This window comes from Sus scrofa, chromosome 9 (assembly GCF_000003025.6).
Source record: "Sus scrofa isolate TJ Tabasco breed Duroc chromosome 9, Sscrofa11.1, whole genome shotgun sequence".
Lineage (NCBI taxonomy): Eukaryota > Metazoa > Chordata > Mammalia > Artiodactyla > Suidae > Sus > Sus scrofa.
The window spans coordinates 26,738,433-26,754,515 of record NC_010451.4 but is presented as its reverse complement, the minus strand read 5'-3'; the positions used below and the strand labels follow the sequence as shown (position 1 = coordinate 26,754,515).

At 45.3% G+C, this 16,083-nt stretch overlaps 1 protein-coding gene across 4 annotated transcripts in view; it reads right to left on the bottom strand.

Moving 5' to 3' along the window:
• Positions 2,660-16,083, bottom strand: part of PIWIL4 (piwi like RNA-mediated gene silencing 4) — a 71,897-nt gene continuing 58,473 nt past the window's right edge. For 3 of the 4 annotated variants that reach the window (XM_021102054.1, XM_021102055.1, XM_021102053.1), the window contains 7 exons: positions 12,100-12,300; positions 11,020-11,123; positions 8,538-8,608; positions 6,329-6,482; positions 4,675-4,800; positions 4,425-4,572; positions 2,660-3,199 (listed from right to left, as the gene is read on the bottom strand). In XM_021102054.1, the coding sequence (XP_020957713.1) occupies positions 3,083-3,199; positions 4,425-4,572; positions 4,675-4,800; positions 6,329-6,482; positions 8,538-8,608; positions 11,020-11,123; positions 12,100-12,300 (921 nt within the window). In that variant the 3' untranslated portion in view covers positions 2,660-3,082. The remainder of the gene's footprint in view (positions 3,200-4,424; positions 4,573-4,674; positions 4,801-6,328; positions 6,483-8,537; positions 8,609-11,019; positions 11,124-12,099; positions 12,301-16,083) is intronic. The other variant, NM_001315802.1, reaches the window with a different exon arrangement.

The following is a 16,083-nucleotide window of genomic DNA, read 5'->3' as shown; positions in this document are numbered from 1 at the left end:
AGTAAGTAAGCTCTACAGACTTTTGGATTGCCTAATCATAATGATGCCTGTAGGTTTATACCAGCCGGCTCGTAGCTGGTGGCACTGTCATCCTCATATGTGGCAGGAAGAAAACAATATAATCAACACGAAAACACAACCACTCTGGACTTGTACAGCGCCTTGCCTCTAAAGTCTTGCTATAAGATGCCAACTTTAAATCAAATAAGGAACTCCTTCATCTAAGATCTCTGGGAGAAATTTTTTAAATCTTACAATAACCCCCCATTTTTTTTTTTGCTTTTTAGGGCCACAGGTGCAGCATATAGAAGTTCCCAGGCTAGGGGTCAAATTGGACCTAGAGCTGCTAGCCACAGCCACAGCCCACAAGATCCTAGATCCAAGCTGGGTCTGCGACCTACACTCCAGCTTATCATACCTTTTATTAAGGCAGTAGAATCTTGTGGTTCATATCATAGATTTTGGAGTTAAACCCATCTGAGGACAAATTCTAGCTCCAAGATTAGTTATTTATGTTTTAAACTTTGGTGAACCACATGGCATCTTTAATTTCAGTTTTAGCGTCTGTAAAATGATCATTATAATGCCAAGTTCATACAATTGTCATGAAGATTAAAGGTGCATGTAAAGTGCTTGGCACTGTGCCTGCAATGCATTAACCCCCGCTCCACCCGCACACCCCACAAAAGGTTCCTGTTCCTCTTACTAGAATGCACCACATTGGGTGCATTTTTGCCAGACCCGGATGAAACTCTCCAGTTAGAGGACGATGTCCAGGGACATCTTACACAATCTCTGTGTTGGTGTCTGCTTCCCCTCATTCCCTCGAGGGAGAATCTTTGGCTCTCCGCTCCCCCCTCCACTACTGCCTCCCACCATCTCTTTCTTGGAAGAAGAACTTGGAACTCCAGTCTGTCTGGCATCACAATATTTGTGCACGTCACCATATTCGCATCCCCGGGCCATTCTTGTGTGAAAGGGATACAAGATGAGGAGAAACCAGCAAAGGAAACTGAGACTGAGGGATGGCTATGGCAGGCAGGAAACCAGGCACGTGTGTTATCCTAGAGGCCATGGAGCGCATCTCCAGATGGAGGAAGTGACCTAGTGGGTCAATGCTGTGGCAGCTCAGGTTAAGATGAGGACTGAGAATTGACACTCGGATTTAGCAAAAGCGGAGGTCTTTGGTCACTTTGACCAAACAATTTTGCTGTAGTGGTTGTGGTGAAATTCTGTGCCAAGTATGGAATTGGGTGCATCAAGCACTGAGTACTCATTTGAGGAGACTTTCTGTAAAGAGGAGCAAAGAAATGGGGGTGGGAGCTGGAGAGGGAAAAGTTTCTTTCTTTCTTTTTTTTTTTTTTGTCTTTTTTTGTTATTTCTTGGGCCGCTCCAGCGGCATATGGAAGTTCCCAGGCTAAGGGTCCACTCGGAGCTGTAGCCACCGGCCTACGCCAGAGCCACAGCAATGCGGGATCTGAGCCGCATCTGCAACCTACACCACAGCTCACAGCAACGCCGGATCGTTAACTCACTGAGCAAGGGCAGGGACCAAACCCGCAACCTCATGGTTCCTAGTCGGATTCGTTAACCACTGCGCCACGACGGGAACTCCCCAAAAGTTTCTTTCTTAATATGGGAGAAGAAAGAGTTTATTTACAATCCAATGGGAATGATCCAGTGTGAGGGGGGAACTGATGATGCAAAAGGGGGAGGAGGATTGTTAGAGCAGCATCCTCGGTATGTCAGAGGGAACAGGATTCTGTACACCCGGGGAGCACCTTCCACAAGTCTGTTTATGGTCACGTGAGGAAGGGCGGAGTCTATGTGCAGAGACGCCCTTAGATGGGTAAATGGGATGGGAGCCTGTACAAGTTCTCTTCTTTTGTGTGTGTGTGGTGTGTCTTTTTAGGGCTGCACCCAAGGCATATGGAGATTCCCAGGCTAGGGGTCAAATGGGAGCTACAGCTGCCAGCCTACACCACAGCCACAGCCATGCCAGATCTGAGCTGCATCCGTGACCTACACCACAGCTCACAGCAACGCCAGATCCTTAACACACTGAGTGAGGCCAGGGATCGAACTCGCCTCCTCATGGATACTAGGTGGGTTCGTTACCACCAAGCCACGACAGGAACTCCTGCAAGTTCTCTTCTGATGGCATCTGGCTTTTCCGCACAGTAGGAAGCAAGGTCATCAATGACAGCAGTTGCTATTAAGTGAAATAAAATTCCCCCCAAGAGAACAGAGAAATCTGAAAAAGAATATATATATTCCTTATATACATATATATGTATGTATAACTGAATCACTTTGCTACACACTTGAAACTAAAACAACATTGTAAATTATACTTCTAAAAAAAGAGAGAATTGGAGTTCCCTGGTGGCTCAGTGGGTTAAGAATCCGGCCTTGTCACTGCTATGGCTCAGGCCAGAGCTGTGGTGCAGGTTCAATCCCTGGCTCAGGAGCTCCCACACGCTTTGGCTTTGCAAAGCCAGAGAGAAAATGAGAATAAATGGCATGTTCCTTTCTAGAAATATAACTCAAATAAGGATGGTGAGGTGGTCTACTGCCTAAGAGTCTTTGCAGAAAACCTGTAAAAAATGAAGTTCACGTGAAATATCAACTGCGGTTCAAATAACAATAAACACATAGGTGATGCTCTGAATTTTCTTTATTTTTTAACAATGATTTAAGCCACTCCACAAAACACTCTATAACATTACTTAAGAAAACTTCTGCAAAACCGAGGGTGGAAATTAGACCCAATTTACCTACCATCAAGTCATCACACGAACACGTATTTTCTGAGAGCATATTCAGCTTTGTGGTATTACTCACAGATGATGCTACATTTTAATTCCACATACCAAAATGAGAACTCACCCCCAAGCACATGGTACATTTCTTTTGAGCCATTTTAGATTAAGGTTTTGGGGCTTTTTTTTTTTTTCCCCCAGAAGTTATTTAAAACTAAAAATCTCCTTCCAGTCACAGCCTCGAGCTCCTGGTGGATTTGTACAAAGCACACCAAGTGCTCCTCAGATCCTTCCTCTAAGGATGTCAGTGCTTCGTGTCATCACAGGTAGAAGAGAGAATTGGCTAATTCCAAACTCGGTTCTTTATGGATGCTCTGTGCCACCAGAAAGGTCAGCTTGCGGGCATACTGACACGGGGCTGGAACACTGATTAAGCCCTGCGGAGAAGTATTGACAGTAATGAAGAGAATAACTTGCTCTTCCAAGGATACTTCTTCCTGAGTTTTTTCATCCACTAGATAGAAGGGGTTGTAAGTCAATGAGAACTAAACCCAACCAACGAAGGGCAACTTTGCTCCCTGGGAACTGAAATTCACTGGGGGATGGGGGTAGGCAGGGGAAGGCCAGTCTGGTCTCGTGGTGCTGGGATCTGGGAGCCACACACTGAGGGCTGATCTAAGTTTCCTACGACTTGGTGTTTCGAGGGGCTCAGAGCAGGTCTTGGCTTTGGACTTTGACAGCCGCTCTGGGCCTCATGGACAGGAAAACAGACGTAGCCACACCTGTTACCTTCCCACCAGACACCATTACCTGGTGTGAAACTTCTGAGTTAGCTTCAACTGCCTCATCCGTAACTTAGAAATACCAGTACCCCTTTCCTCCCAGGCTGGCCTCAAATAACGTATACAAGAAAGACTTCCAGGGAGCTGTCACTGTGGCTCAGCAGTAACAAACCCAACTAGTATCCATGAGGATGCGGGTTCGATCCCTCAGTGGGTTAAGGATCCTGAGTTGCTGTGAGCTGTGGTGTAGGTCACAGATGCAGCGTGGATTCCGAGTTGCTGTGGCTGTGGTGTAGGCCAGTGGCTACCGCTCCGATTCAACCACGAGCCTGGGAACCTCCATGTGGCACAGGTGCAATAAATTAAATAAATAAATAAATAAAGACTTATGGAAATTATAAGTGCTAATGCATTATAATAGTGACTGCTCTTTTACGTCTATGAGCGAGGGTGTTTCACTCACAGTGGAGGAAGGGAATCATCGTTCATTCATTCCTCCTTGGTAAAGAGCCAGACATGGGAGTTCCTGTCGTGGCTCCGTGGAAATGAATCTGACTAGTATCCATGAGAATACGGGTTCAATCCTTGGCCTCAACTCAGTTGGTTAAGGATCCAGCCTTGCCATGAGCTGTGGTGCAGGCTGCAGATGCAGCCTGGATCCTGCGCTGCTAGGATGTAGCCTGTGCAGGCCGGCAGCTGCCACTCCGATTCGACCCCTAGCCTGGGAACCTCCATATGAGGCCCTAAAAAAAATAAATAAATAAATCAAATAAAGCCAGACATGATGCCAGGGCTGAAGATACAAAAGTGCATCGGGTGCCAGCTCCTGGGTGGCCACCTCGAGTACCAGTCTGCACCTAAGTCCACAACGGTCACTCACCGGCCAGTTGTAGTACAGGTGGCACAGTTTGAAGGTGAGTCTCTGCATGTGGTCGGGCTTCAGGCCATTGTCATCATAGATGACATTATAGTAGGTGGGATTCACGGTTCCCTGACGGGCCACCTGGCTGATCAGGTAAAAGTCATACCTGAGGGGAAAGGAAGCAGTGTGAGGGAGAAGGCACGCAGAACAGGGCAAAGCGGACCCCAGAGTCAAAGCTTTGTTCCAAGGGATTTTCCGACAGACTTGCCATTCAGGCCGAGTTGCTTCCAGATCCACGACAGTGCCAAGGGGCGGGTTCTCCAGCGTCCGGCCGCTCTCGGTCAGGAACCGCGGCGTGCACCTCCTCCGGACCACGATCACCGACAGTCTGGGGCTTGGAACCAGAGAGGCAAAATAGTAAGAACGATAACAACAATAACAACAACAACGAGATAACTAAAATCGAGCCATGCAGCTTTCTTCTTCTGTTTTTTTTTTTTTTTTTTTTTTTTTAGGGCCACGCCCGTGGCATATGGAGGTTCCCAGGCTAGGGGTCCAATCGGAGCTACAGCTGCTGGCCCACGCCACAGCCACAGCAACGCCAGATGCCAGTCACCTCTGCAACCTACACCACGGCTTGTGGCAATGCCAGATCCTTAAGCCACTGAGCGAGGCCAGGGATCGAATCTCCATCCTCGCAGAGACTATGTCAGGTTCTTAACCAGCTGAGCTGCAACGAGAAATCCAGTTTTCTACTTATTTAAATTTTGTGGCAATTTTTACAGGAAATAAATTAGTTCATTAGCAAAACAAAGAAAATTAAAATTACCCCCAATTTCCTCTCCACCCAGACACAAAGTGATTTAAATTAAGGGTTGTCTTCATTTGTTGCAAAAGCGTGTTATGCCCAGTCACCTGACCAATTTATATTATTTAAGGAGGTCAGGGAAGAATGGTTCATAGGACAAAAAAAAAAGATTTTCCAGAATTATCCATGGAGACCAGATTGGTCTTCCCATTATCAATCATCTCCCTGTTTCACCTTCACGCTCCTTCTCATTTTCTGAAAGCAAAGGGAGAGCCACAAGTTCCTCTTACTCCTCAAATCATTGCTTCTGAATCCTGCAAAACACAAGCCTGGGTGGATGGACAGATGGATGGATGGATGAGCTACACATTAGGGCCAAATCTGACTAGCATCCATGAGGACGAAGGTCTGATCCCTGGCCTCACTCAGTGGGTTAAGGATCCGGCGTTGCCATGAGCAGTGGTGTATGTAGGTCACAGACGAGGCTCGGATCTGGAGTTGCTGTGGCTGTGGTGTAGGCCGGCAGCTACAGCTCTGATTGGACCCCTGGCCTGGGAACCTCCATAAGCCACAGGTGCAGTCCTCAAAGAAAGCAAGGAAGGAAGGAAGGAAGAAATGTCGCAGCAGAGCAAGGTGCCCGGTGTTAGGATGGTGACAGTCTGATTTCTACAAGCTTTCACGTGCCCAGCTTTCATGGCACCCACGCTGCTCTCAGCACCTCCGCAGACCTGAGCTGCACACCAGTGCCCGCATTTTGGAGGTTTTCCCCCATGTGTTGATTGGGCCTCAAGGTCAAAACCACAGCTTGTTTTCCCCCTTAGCATCTTCATATGTATGAGGCTTCTTCAGCTGCCAGTCGCCCGCAGGCTTCCTGCTGAATCGCAGCGTCCTGCCTTCCTCTGGCGCCCCACTCAGAGTCCGCAGAGGCTCATGCCACCCAGACTATTTACATTAGATCATCCCAGCTACCCTCGTATCTAACATGAGGCAGAAAAGGATCAAACCTTATGGACATGAGAAAAAGAGAGAGAGATGCTGGTATCTAGTCACAGTGAATAGTTACGGTGAATGTGCTAGAACTGGGAGTGTGGGGGAAAGCACACTAAATTGATACCTGGTATTTGAACTGGCATCTGTCACACTGGCCAGCAGCTGGGGAACCTCATAGTCAATGAGTGTTTTCAGCTGACCGTCCCCTACTCCGTCCCGGTACACAATGATCCGGGCTGGCAAGCCGTGGTTGTGCTTGTACCATCTGTTGAGTGCTCCTGCAGAAAGGGGTGTGAGTCAGCAAAGAAGGACTTGTCCGATACCAGCAAAGAATAAAATTCCCATATAGTTCAAGGTTTAAAGAGTTTGCTATTTCAGACCACAATAAGACAGGGTGACACCTAATCTGGGTTGTATTTGCGATAATATAAAAATAGAACCCTTTACAGAAAGCCCTGCATCTCCGCTATTTGAGGACTCATAATGGTTTCTATGGCATAACATATTCTCGAACTTAGCATATCTCCTTAGTAAAATTTCAATGTTTAAGTAATATATTAAAATTTCATTCATGCAATTGACATACCAATTCCCCCAAACTGAATTAATACTAATTTGGTTTCTTTAAATCTTTAAATCCTCTCAATAAGGAAAGAATAATTTCAGGTAATTTTCTTCTCTAATGAGCATAAACATGAAAACATGAGGAAAAGAGCTGGCTGTTCCTCTAAAAGCATCTCTTTACATGGACTCGCCTGTTAATCTCGCTGACAATATGAACCCTGAAAAATTTCCATTCACCCTCACTAGAAATTGCCTAAGGAGCAGAGACCAGACAGTAAGTTCCACCCAACAGAAAACCCAATGGAAACTTTTCGTAACTACTAAAAAAATAATAATAATAACCAGGTTTTGAAGTGAGGGGAAAGTGATATGGTATAGAATCTATTTTCATGCATATATGGCACCACTGTTTTAGGAGAATTTATCATCCAAGAAATCCATTTTAGGAGTTCCCATTGTGGCGCAGTGGAAATGAATCCTAGTATCCACGAGGATGCAGGTTTGATCCCTGGCCTGCTCAGTGAGTCAGGGATCTGGTATTGCCATGAGCTGTGATGTAGGTCACAGACACAACTCAGATCTGCCATGGCTGTGTCTGTGGCACAGGCCAGCAGCTGCAGCTCCCATTGGACCCCTAGCCTGGGAATTGCCATATGCTGCAGGTATGGCCCTAAAAAGCACAAAAGAAAGAAAGGAAGGAAGGAAGGAAGAAAGGAATCCATTTTAGTTTGATAGATGACCATAATGTAAATTCATTACCAAATTCACCTCTTGAGAAGCAAATATTTACAACCCCTCAAAGTTTACAGATAGGACGCTACAGATCAGGGAGGTAGGGGGCCGCATTGGTCACGGAGCCAGGGAATGGCCAAGCCCCATCTGGGCTAGGGTCCCGGAGGCCATGGGAGCCCCAGGTCCCTCTTTCCCCCGCATCCCTCTGGGAGGAGGGCACCTCCCCATGTGCTAGCTTCCCCATCTCCTCCTGCCATGCCACACTTGATCCGCCAGCATCCCTTTCCTTGTCCCCAAAACTTCTCTCCTGTTTCTAGACTGAATGCTAGTCTGTCATAATCCTTCCTCCTCCAGCATAGATTTCTTTTGGCTTTCACGCTGCTTGCCAGAGCCACCAGCAACTACAAACTTTCTTTCCTGCTGGCTTTCAGATTGTCACACACAGACAAATGTAAATTCTACACAGCCTGTCTGTTAGCCTGAGTCAGGACACAGCTTTGGAATCTCCAACTGGGTACCAGCTGACTCAGACAGGCTTAAAGAGTCTGTTTCCATGGCTGCGTAATATTCCATTGTGTATATTCTTACTCAGCCATTAAAAGGAATGAAATACCAGCATTTTTAGCAACATGGATGGACCTAGAAATTATCATGCTAAATGAAGCCAGCCATACAATGAGACACCAACATCAAATGCTTTCACTGACATGTGGGATCTGAAAAAAGGACAGACGGAACTTCTTTGCAGAACAGATGTTGACTCACAGACATTGAAAAACTTATGGTCTCTGGAGGAGACAGTTTGAGGGGTGGGGGGAAGTGCTTGGGTTGTGGGATGGAAATCGTATAAAATTGGATTGTGATGATCATTGTACAACTATAAATGAAATAAATTCATTGAGCAATAAAAAAATAAATAAAATTTTAAAAATAAAAAAAGAGCCTGTTTCCACCTGTCTGGTGGGCTAGAGTTTTGTGGCCTTTGGGTCTGAAGGAACAGGCCTTGCAGCCCCTCCCCGCCACTACATTTTTTGTACCCGTCATGAAGACTTTCAAGCAATCTGCAATATCAGCTGTTGATCTCTGAAGGATACAGCGGGAAAACCACCTAGAGTAAACACAGAAGAAAACTGAAGTTCACCTTCAAAAGTTCTATGGTACACATGCACCAGTATGAAATCAAGAAGTAGACATTATAACAACCTTGTAAATCAACTATATTTCAATTTTAAAAATAGACACTATGTGTAAAAATCAATTGTTCCTAATATGATCACAATACATTCAAATGCTCTTCCTCTCACATACACCCCCAAACACCATTTCTTGCTACAGGGCTAGCTAGCATCAGCCGTATCTGAGTTCTACTCCTGGCTGATACACTCATCAGCTAGGCGATTTGCTATGTGAACCTAAGTCTCATTTCCTCATCTGTACCAAGGAAATGTACATGATAGTAGGTAGTCAGTACCTCACAGAGTTGTAAAAATTAAATTAGATACTATATGAAAAGTACCTAGTACAGCACTTGGTACATAATAAGCACAGATAAATAGAGACCACTGCGTTATGATTATAAAGGAATTTATTGGTTTAGCAGTAGATCTTCTATGTTCAAAATATTCAAAGACTTCTCAGGCATAAACTTCACTTCTACAGGTGAGCTTTTTTGGCAGTTGAAATCTTTTTTTTTTTTTTTTATCTTGTTGTCATTTTGTCTTTTTAGGGCTACACCTGCAGCATATGGAAGTTTCCAGACTAGGGGTCCAATCAGAGCTGTAGCCACGTGCCTATGCCACAGCCACATCCACTCAGGATCCAAGTCACATCTGCGACCTACACCACAGCTCATAGCAACGCCGGAGCCTTAACCCACTGAACGAGGCCAGGGATCGAACCTGTGTCCTCATGGATGCCAGTCGAGTCCGCTAACCACTGAGCCACGACGGGCTCTCCAGCAATTGAAATTTTAACATGAATTAACCTATCTAGATTTCAGAAGCAATTCTCCTCCTAAAATTATTCATTAAAAGCACTTGGAAAATGAAGATCAGGACTTATGTGGCCACGTCAATTCTAGTTCTCTCAATATGCCAGCAGTCATGACACCATTAAAACTGCTACTGATAAGCCAGAAGTCCCTTATGTGTTTGATTAAGGAAGTGACACACAGAACAGGGATCTCATGCAGCCCAGACTGAAGCTGGAGGCACGCAGTTATGCTACGATTTTCCTGGGCCTCACAATCCCAAACATATACTCAATCACAAATTGAATGGAGTCAATCAAAGAGTTTAATTCTAGGAAGAAGACATGTTGTAAGCAGCCTGGAAGCACACTGTTTAGACACAAATGCCACACCAGTTCTAAGAACTACAATGGCATGGGTGCTGTGAGTCCATGTTTCATGTGTCATCCTGCCTACATTTTTCACAGCTGTGTGCACCACCACCACATCCAGGGGCTTTGAGTAAAACAAAAGTAATAGTAACAGCAACAAACTATACAGTAACAATAGTATAGTAACATAATAATTGCAATAGTAACAAACATGTATTGAGCATGTACATAAAATAAGTGGAAGATCAGGATGTAAAGCCAGGTGATCTGCTTCTCCACTGCTTGACATAAAACAGATAAGCTTCCCAGAACAGCACCCAATATAATGCAGGTGTTCTGAGAAATAACTGCACAGGAATTTCTACACAGCCATCATTTGGGGAATATGATTTACATATAAGCAATAGTTTGTCCTAATGTCTGTACAAAAATAATTTGGGGGGGTTGTTTTTGTTTTTTGCTTTTTGGGGCCACACCCTCGGCATATGGAAGTTCCCAGGTGACGGGTCGAATCAGAGCTATAGCTGCTGGCCTACACCACGGCCACAGCAACCTGGGATCCGAGCCGTGTCTTCGACCCGCACCACAGCTCATAGCAATGCCGGATCCTCAACCCACTGAGCAAGGCCAGGGATCGACCCCGAATCCTCATGGATACTAGTTGGATTTGATACCGCTGAGTCATGACAGGAACACCTATAAAAATAGTTTTTAATGAAGCTACACTTTAGCTCAGTATTATCCATCATGTTTGTATATGTAAGTATAATTTAGGGCCATAGGTGTTCATATTTTAAAAATGAGTGAAGAAGGAGTTCCCGTCGTGGCGCAGTGGCTAACAAATCCGACTAGGAACCATAAGGTTGCGGGTTCGATCCCTGGCCTTGCTCAGTGGGTTGAGGATCCGGCGTTGCTATGAGCTGTGGTGTAGGTCGCAGACGCGGCTCGGATCCCGAGCTGCTGTGGCTCTGGCGTAGGCCAGTGGCTACAGCCCCGATTCAACCCCTAGCCTGGGAACCTCCATATGCTGCAGGTGTGGCCCTAGAAAAGACAAATAAATAAATAAATAAATAAAAATAAAAATGAGTGAAGAATAAAAACTATCCCTTTCTGTAGTGTCTTTAGAAGAAACCACAATAGTCTACATAACTGAAGATGCTGGGGCAATTTCAAAAGTACCTGGTGATTCTGGGGTTGGTGCTGGCCACAAATCCCACCACCACCGTTCCCTGGCTGAACGCATCTTTACAGACGGCAATCCCAACCACCATCAGGGCCTTCAACTGCAACGTGAAAGTGGTCATGATTTAATGGAATGATGGTATTATTTTCTCAAGCAATGACTGAATATGAAGTTTTTAAAAGACTGTCCCTGGTTATTAAAGCAGTTGATTTAAGCTTTGTGCCAGGGTGATCAAGGTCCAAAGGAGGCAGGTTATTAAACCAGAAATCAAAGAGACTTAGAAGAGAGGGAGGAGCACAGCACATGCCCTGCCTCAGAGACCCACTGCAGTCCAAACAGCCACCCTCCTTTGCGAGGGTGGGCAAGACCCATCAGCGGCTTAAGAGATTCTGGCAAAGTGGTCAGTCCATTTATCCCCTGCCTAAGGGCCTAAAGAATCCAAAGAGACTCCATTCCCCGTTCTTCAGCTAAGAATCCTCATTTGTCTATACCCTCCAGGAGGAGCAGCCAGGGGGAACCTCATACATTCTGGTTAAGGGGATGGATAATGTTCCCTCCCCCTCAAGGGTGGCTACGGTTCAGGAACGAGAAGAGGGTTTTGTCAGTCCCCAACACAGCTTGGAGGTTTGGATCCCACGCTCTGTCAGCTCCCCAAGCCCTGGAAGTCTGGGGGTTGGGGGGTCCCATCCAGGATACAAGTCTACTCTATGAGGTAGCATCCTGCTGAAAGCAGGGAAAGGTAGAGGCCATGGAGCCCAGATTGCAAACCATGGCTGAGAAGCTCCAGATCAATTCCCTCCAAGTCTGTGCCAAACCAGATGCTCTTTCCATTGTCTGCTTGACTGAAGCTCCCTGGGAACAGGGACCATGGCTCACCTTCCCTCCCAGGTCCCCTCCTGGAGGCTGGGGTGATGAAACCCACAGCAGATACACAGGCAAGCAACAAATCAACCCAACAAACAGACAAAGCAAGTATTTCCGGGATCAAGGGAAAATATCTCCTACTTGGATTTCATTTTAAAAACACATGAAGAGATGGGTTGATGAGCAAAAGGAAGAGAGTGAGGGTTTCTCACAGGGATCTCCAGAGCCCACAGCTCGCCGCCGAGTTTACAGGCCATCTGCAGGGCAATCTTGGTGGCAATGCTCATTATCATTCCTTGTTTGCTGAGTGTCTGGGCAAGCACGCACTGGCTGGGGACCGGGCAGTCGGAGTTCAGGTACTTTTTAATGGCATCATAATAGCTCTTCTGATTAGAAGGCAGAATACACATCACCTAAATGCAACAAAAACAGGACAAAGAAAGTCGATTTACTTATGTTTAGGGGAAGCTTTTAAAAAATGAATTATGGATTCTCCAAACATCTCTGGCCTTGTTCCCAAGGAGCAAATACTAACATACCTACAGGTCTTCTCTTAAGCGGTCTGTGAAGACCCGACAATGAAGCTGAGCCACTTGAAACTCTGTCTCATGAGCCATCCACTCCACAAAGCCTCCTTCCAACCCTACCTCGCTTCTCTACCAGCTGGAGTCTGTTAGTCTCCTCACATTCCCTCTGTCCTGGCTCTTTCCCCAGCTGCCTCCCTTCTTTGCAGTGACCCTTCCCTGTGGCTCTCCAGCTCTCATCCCCACTGTTTCCCCTGCAAACGTCAGCCACAGAGAAGCAAAGTGGAGCAGTCGCTAAAACTGTGGGCTTTTTCCCATTAGGCACTGGACAGCCAACATAAAAGAAGGCTGCAACAACAGGTTTTGTTTACCAGGACTTGGGTGTAAGGTGTGAGGGGAGGGAAAACACGGAGAAAGAAGCTTCAGGTGCTCAGTAGGTTAAGGATCAGGTGCCCTGGTATTTTTATTTTTATTTTTTAAATATTTATTTATTTATTATGTCTTTTTAGGTCTGCACCTGTGGCACATGAAGGTTCCCAGGCTAGGGGTCAAATCAGAGTTATACTGCTGGCCTACACCACAGTCACAGCAACACAGGACCTGAGCGTCTGCGACCGACACCACAGCTCATAGCAACACCAGATCCTTAACCCACTGAGCGAGACCAGGGATCGAACCCGCAACCTCATGGATACTAGTTGGGTTCATTAACCACTGAGCTACGACGGGAACACCTGCCCTGGTATTTTGAAATTCTACCCTCTCGGTCACTGCCTCTACTTCCCATCAGGTATTTCCCTTTCCTGGCCTAACTCCATCTCCTTCCTATATTTTATTCTCTACTTTCAAAACCCTCAAATTACAAAAAGAAAAAAGAAAAAAAGACAGGCACTGTCATAATTAACAGAAAATAAAGTTATTTTTTTACTTATAGAACTGTTCAAAATCACTATGTCGAGGGCTAAAATTATTTACACTTAATTACATAAAGTAGGGGAAACTATTTTAAATTATTAGCAAAATTCTTTTAAGGGCCTTCCTGCTTTCCATCCCATGAGTTCCAGCTAAGCAAGTAGACGGCAGTAAAAGTCAGTGACCCAGTGCGGACCAGGATCAGAAGGTGGGAGCCAGGTAAGACTGGCACACACCAGGGATGGGGAGCTAAGCAAGAATGCGGGAAATAAGAGCCACGTTTCTCACTGTCAGAGAAAAGAGGTACAAAGATGGAAAAAGGGGACACTTTCTTGTGGTACTGGGAGATGCAAACGTTTTTAATACTTTAAAATGTTAATAAAATGCTTTAATATATACCTAGCAACATACAGTAATAAAATAGATGCAAGTATCATGTGTGTGTGTGTGTGTGTGTGTATAAAGTACATCAGATACACACGTGTGTGCACACACACACACATGCACAATTTCCTAGCTTTTCTCACTGAGAAAGCCTAGGGGCAGTGACACCCCAGTAGCAAATAAACACACCCAGTACCCAGACCTTGGTCTCTAAATACGGGTCTCTACAAAAAGGAATCTGGGCTCATTGGAGAAATATATGAATCTAGAGTTGGGCAGCAAAACTTAGATTAATCTGGAATATCTTGCTGTGCCAGAGAGTAAGGAAGTGTTCCAAAAAAGATGGGAACAGGTCAAAATAGACACAGAAGCCAGCTCGAATGGGGCTCCCATTGGCAAAACCAGGGACAATTTGAACATCAAAATAAATAATAATAGTAATAGACTATAAGCTGGTAAATAAAATAGGAATCCATACTGATGTAAATAAGTGAACGAACAAAAAACGGGAGAAGAGAAAGCTCCCCCTTAAAATATAATGCCACTTAATAAATGTAGAAGGAAGTATGAAATTAGAAAGTCACTATATGGCAACCATCATAGCAGTAATGGATTCAGACACGAATTATCAATAAATGAAGAAAAATGGAAAAAATACAAAATTTTCAAAGAATTACAATGGATTCTAAAACTAGTGGATAAAAGTTCGATGAGAAGAGGATATTCACATAGTCTCAAGGTAGCTCCCTACCAAGAAACCTGGACATCACGCCTATAATTTACTATCAAATGGTTCAGGACAAAATAGGTAGGTAGGTAGATAAGTACCTAATTGGGTAGGCAGGTAGGTAGATGGATGGATAGATAGATACACACACACACACACACACACACACACACACACACATACATACATAGGAAAAGAAAGAGGGAGGGAGGGAGGGAGGAAGGGTTAAAGTAAATATGATAACATGTCAACAATTGGAGAATCTGGGTGAAGGGAATATTAGAGTTCTTTGTTCTAGTCTTGCAACTTTTCTGTAAGTTTGATATAACTTTTTTTAATTTTTTGCTCTTTAGGGCCGCACTTGCGGCATATGGAGGTTCCCAGGCTAGGGCAATCAGAGCTGTAGCCGCCGGCCTACGCCACAGCCACAGTAACTAGGGATCCAAGCCGCATCTGCGACTTACACCACAGCTCACGGCAGTGCCGGATCCTTAATCCACTGAGCGAGGCCAGAGATCGGACGCACAACCTCATCGTTCCTGGTCAGAATCGTTTCCACTGCGCCACAATGTGAAATCTGATTTTACTTTTTTTAGGTGAAAAATAAATGCTCTTATGGTGAGAATTTCCTTTGTTTATTATAACATCCTTGTGAACTATTTTGTGTGTGTGTCTCTGACTAAAAGGAAAACAGAGAGTTAAACTCCTGTGCGTGAGAAACGAACAGGGATGTTGGGAGCTGGGATGGATGAGCCAGGGAGGTAAGACAGGAGATGGGCAGGAGAAGCACCACAAACAGTGGGAGACGTAGTGAACATTTCCAAGTCACAGAAATGGCTGAGATTTTTAAGGAAAGGGATGTCAATTTTAATGTGCATGGAATGTTGGCATGTGATATAACCATGCCTTGGCCCCAAACCCTCAGCAAAGTCAGCTATATACGCCACCCCCCCCACACACACACAGCACTCGCACACACTACACTTTGGGAAATGAAGCAATTATGGGTTCCTTGGGGTGATGGCAATGCAGGAGGAAAAAGCCCTCGTGAAGGCGGGCAAGAATTCAGAGGAAGCATAAACATGGGGCCTGAGGTGACATGGGAAACCCTAAACCTTCCAAGACTCTCCTGAAACCCTGGGAGAACACACTGACACAACATTTATGGGATATGACGGGAGGTGATTTGTCTTAAATCTTAAGTAAAGATGACCCCTCAACAAGTTGGAAAATATGTAGACATTCAGGAGGCTGAATAGCAATGAGCATTTAAGAATTAATAATGGAGGAGTTCCCGTCGTGGCGCAGTGGTTAACGAATCCGACTAGGAACCATGAGGTTGCGGGCTCGGTCTCTGCCCTTGCTCAGTGGGTTAACGATCCGGCGTTGCCGTGAGCTGTGGTGTAGGTTGCAGACGCGGCTCGGATCCCGCGTTGCTGTGGCTCTGGCGTAGGCTGGTGGCTACAGCTCCAATTAGACCCCTCGCCTGGGAATCTCCATATGCCGCGGGAGCGGCCCAAAGAAATAGCAAAAAGACCAAAATAAAAAAAAATTTTTTAAAAAGAATTAATAATGGAAACATGAAGGGAAATAATATATTGATTAAAATACTAAGATTTGGGGGCTCTTTCTTGGGTGCCTGGGAAAAT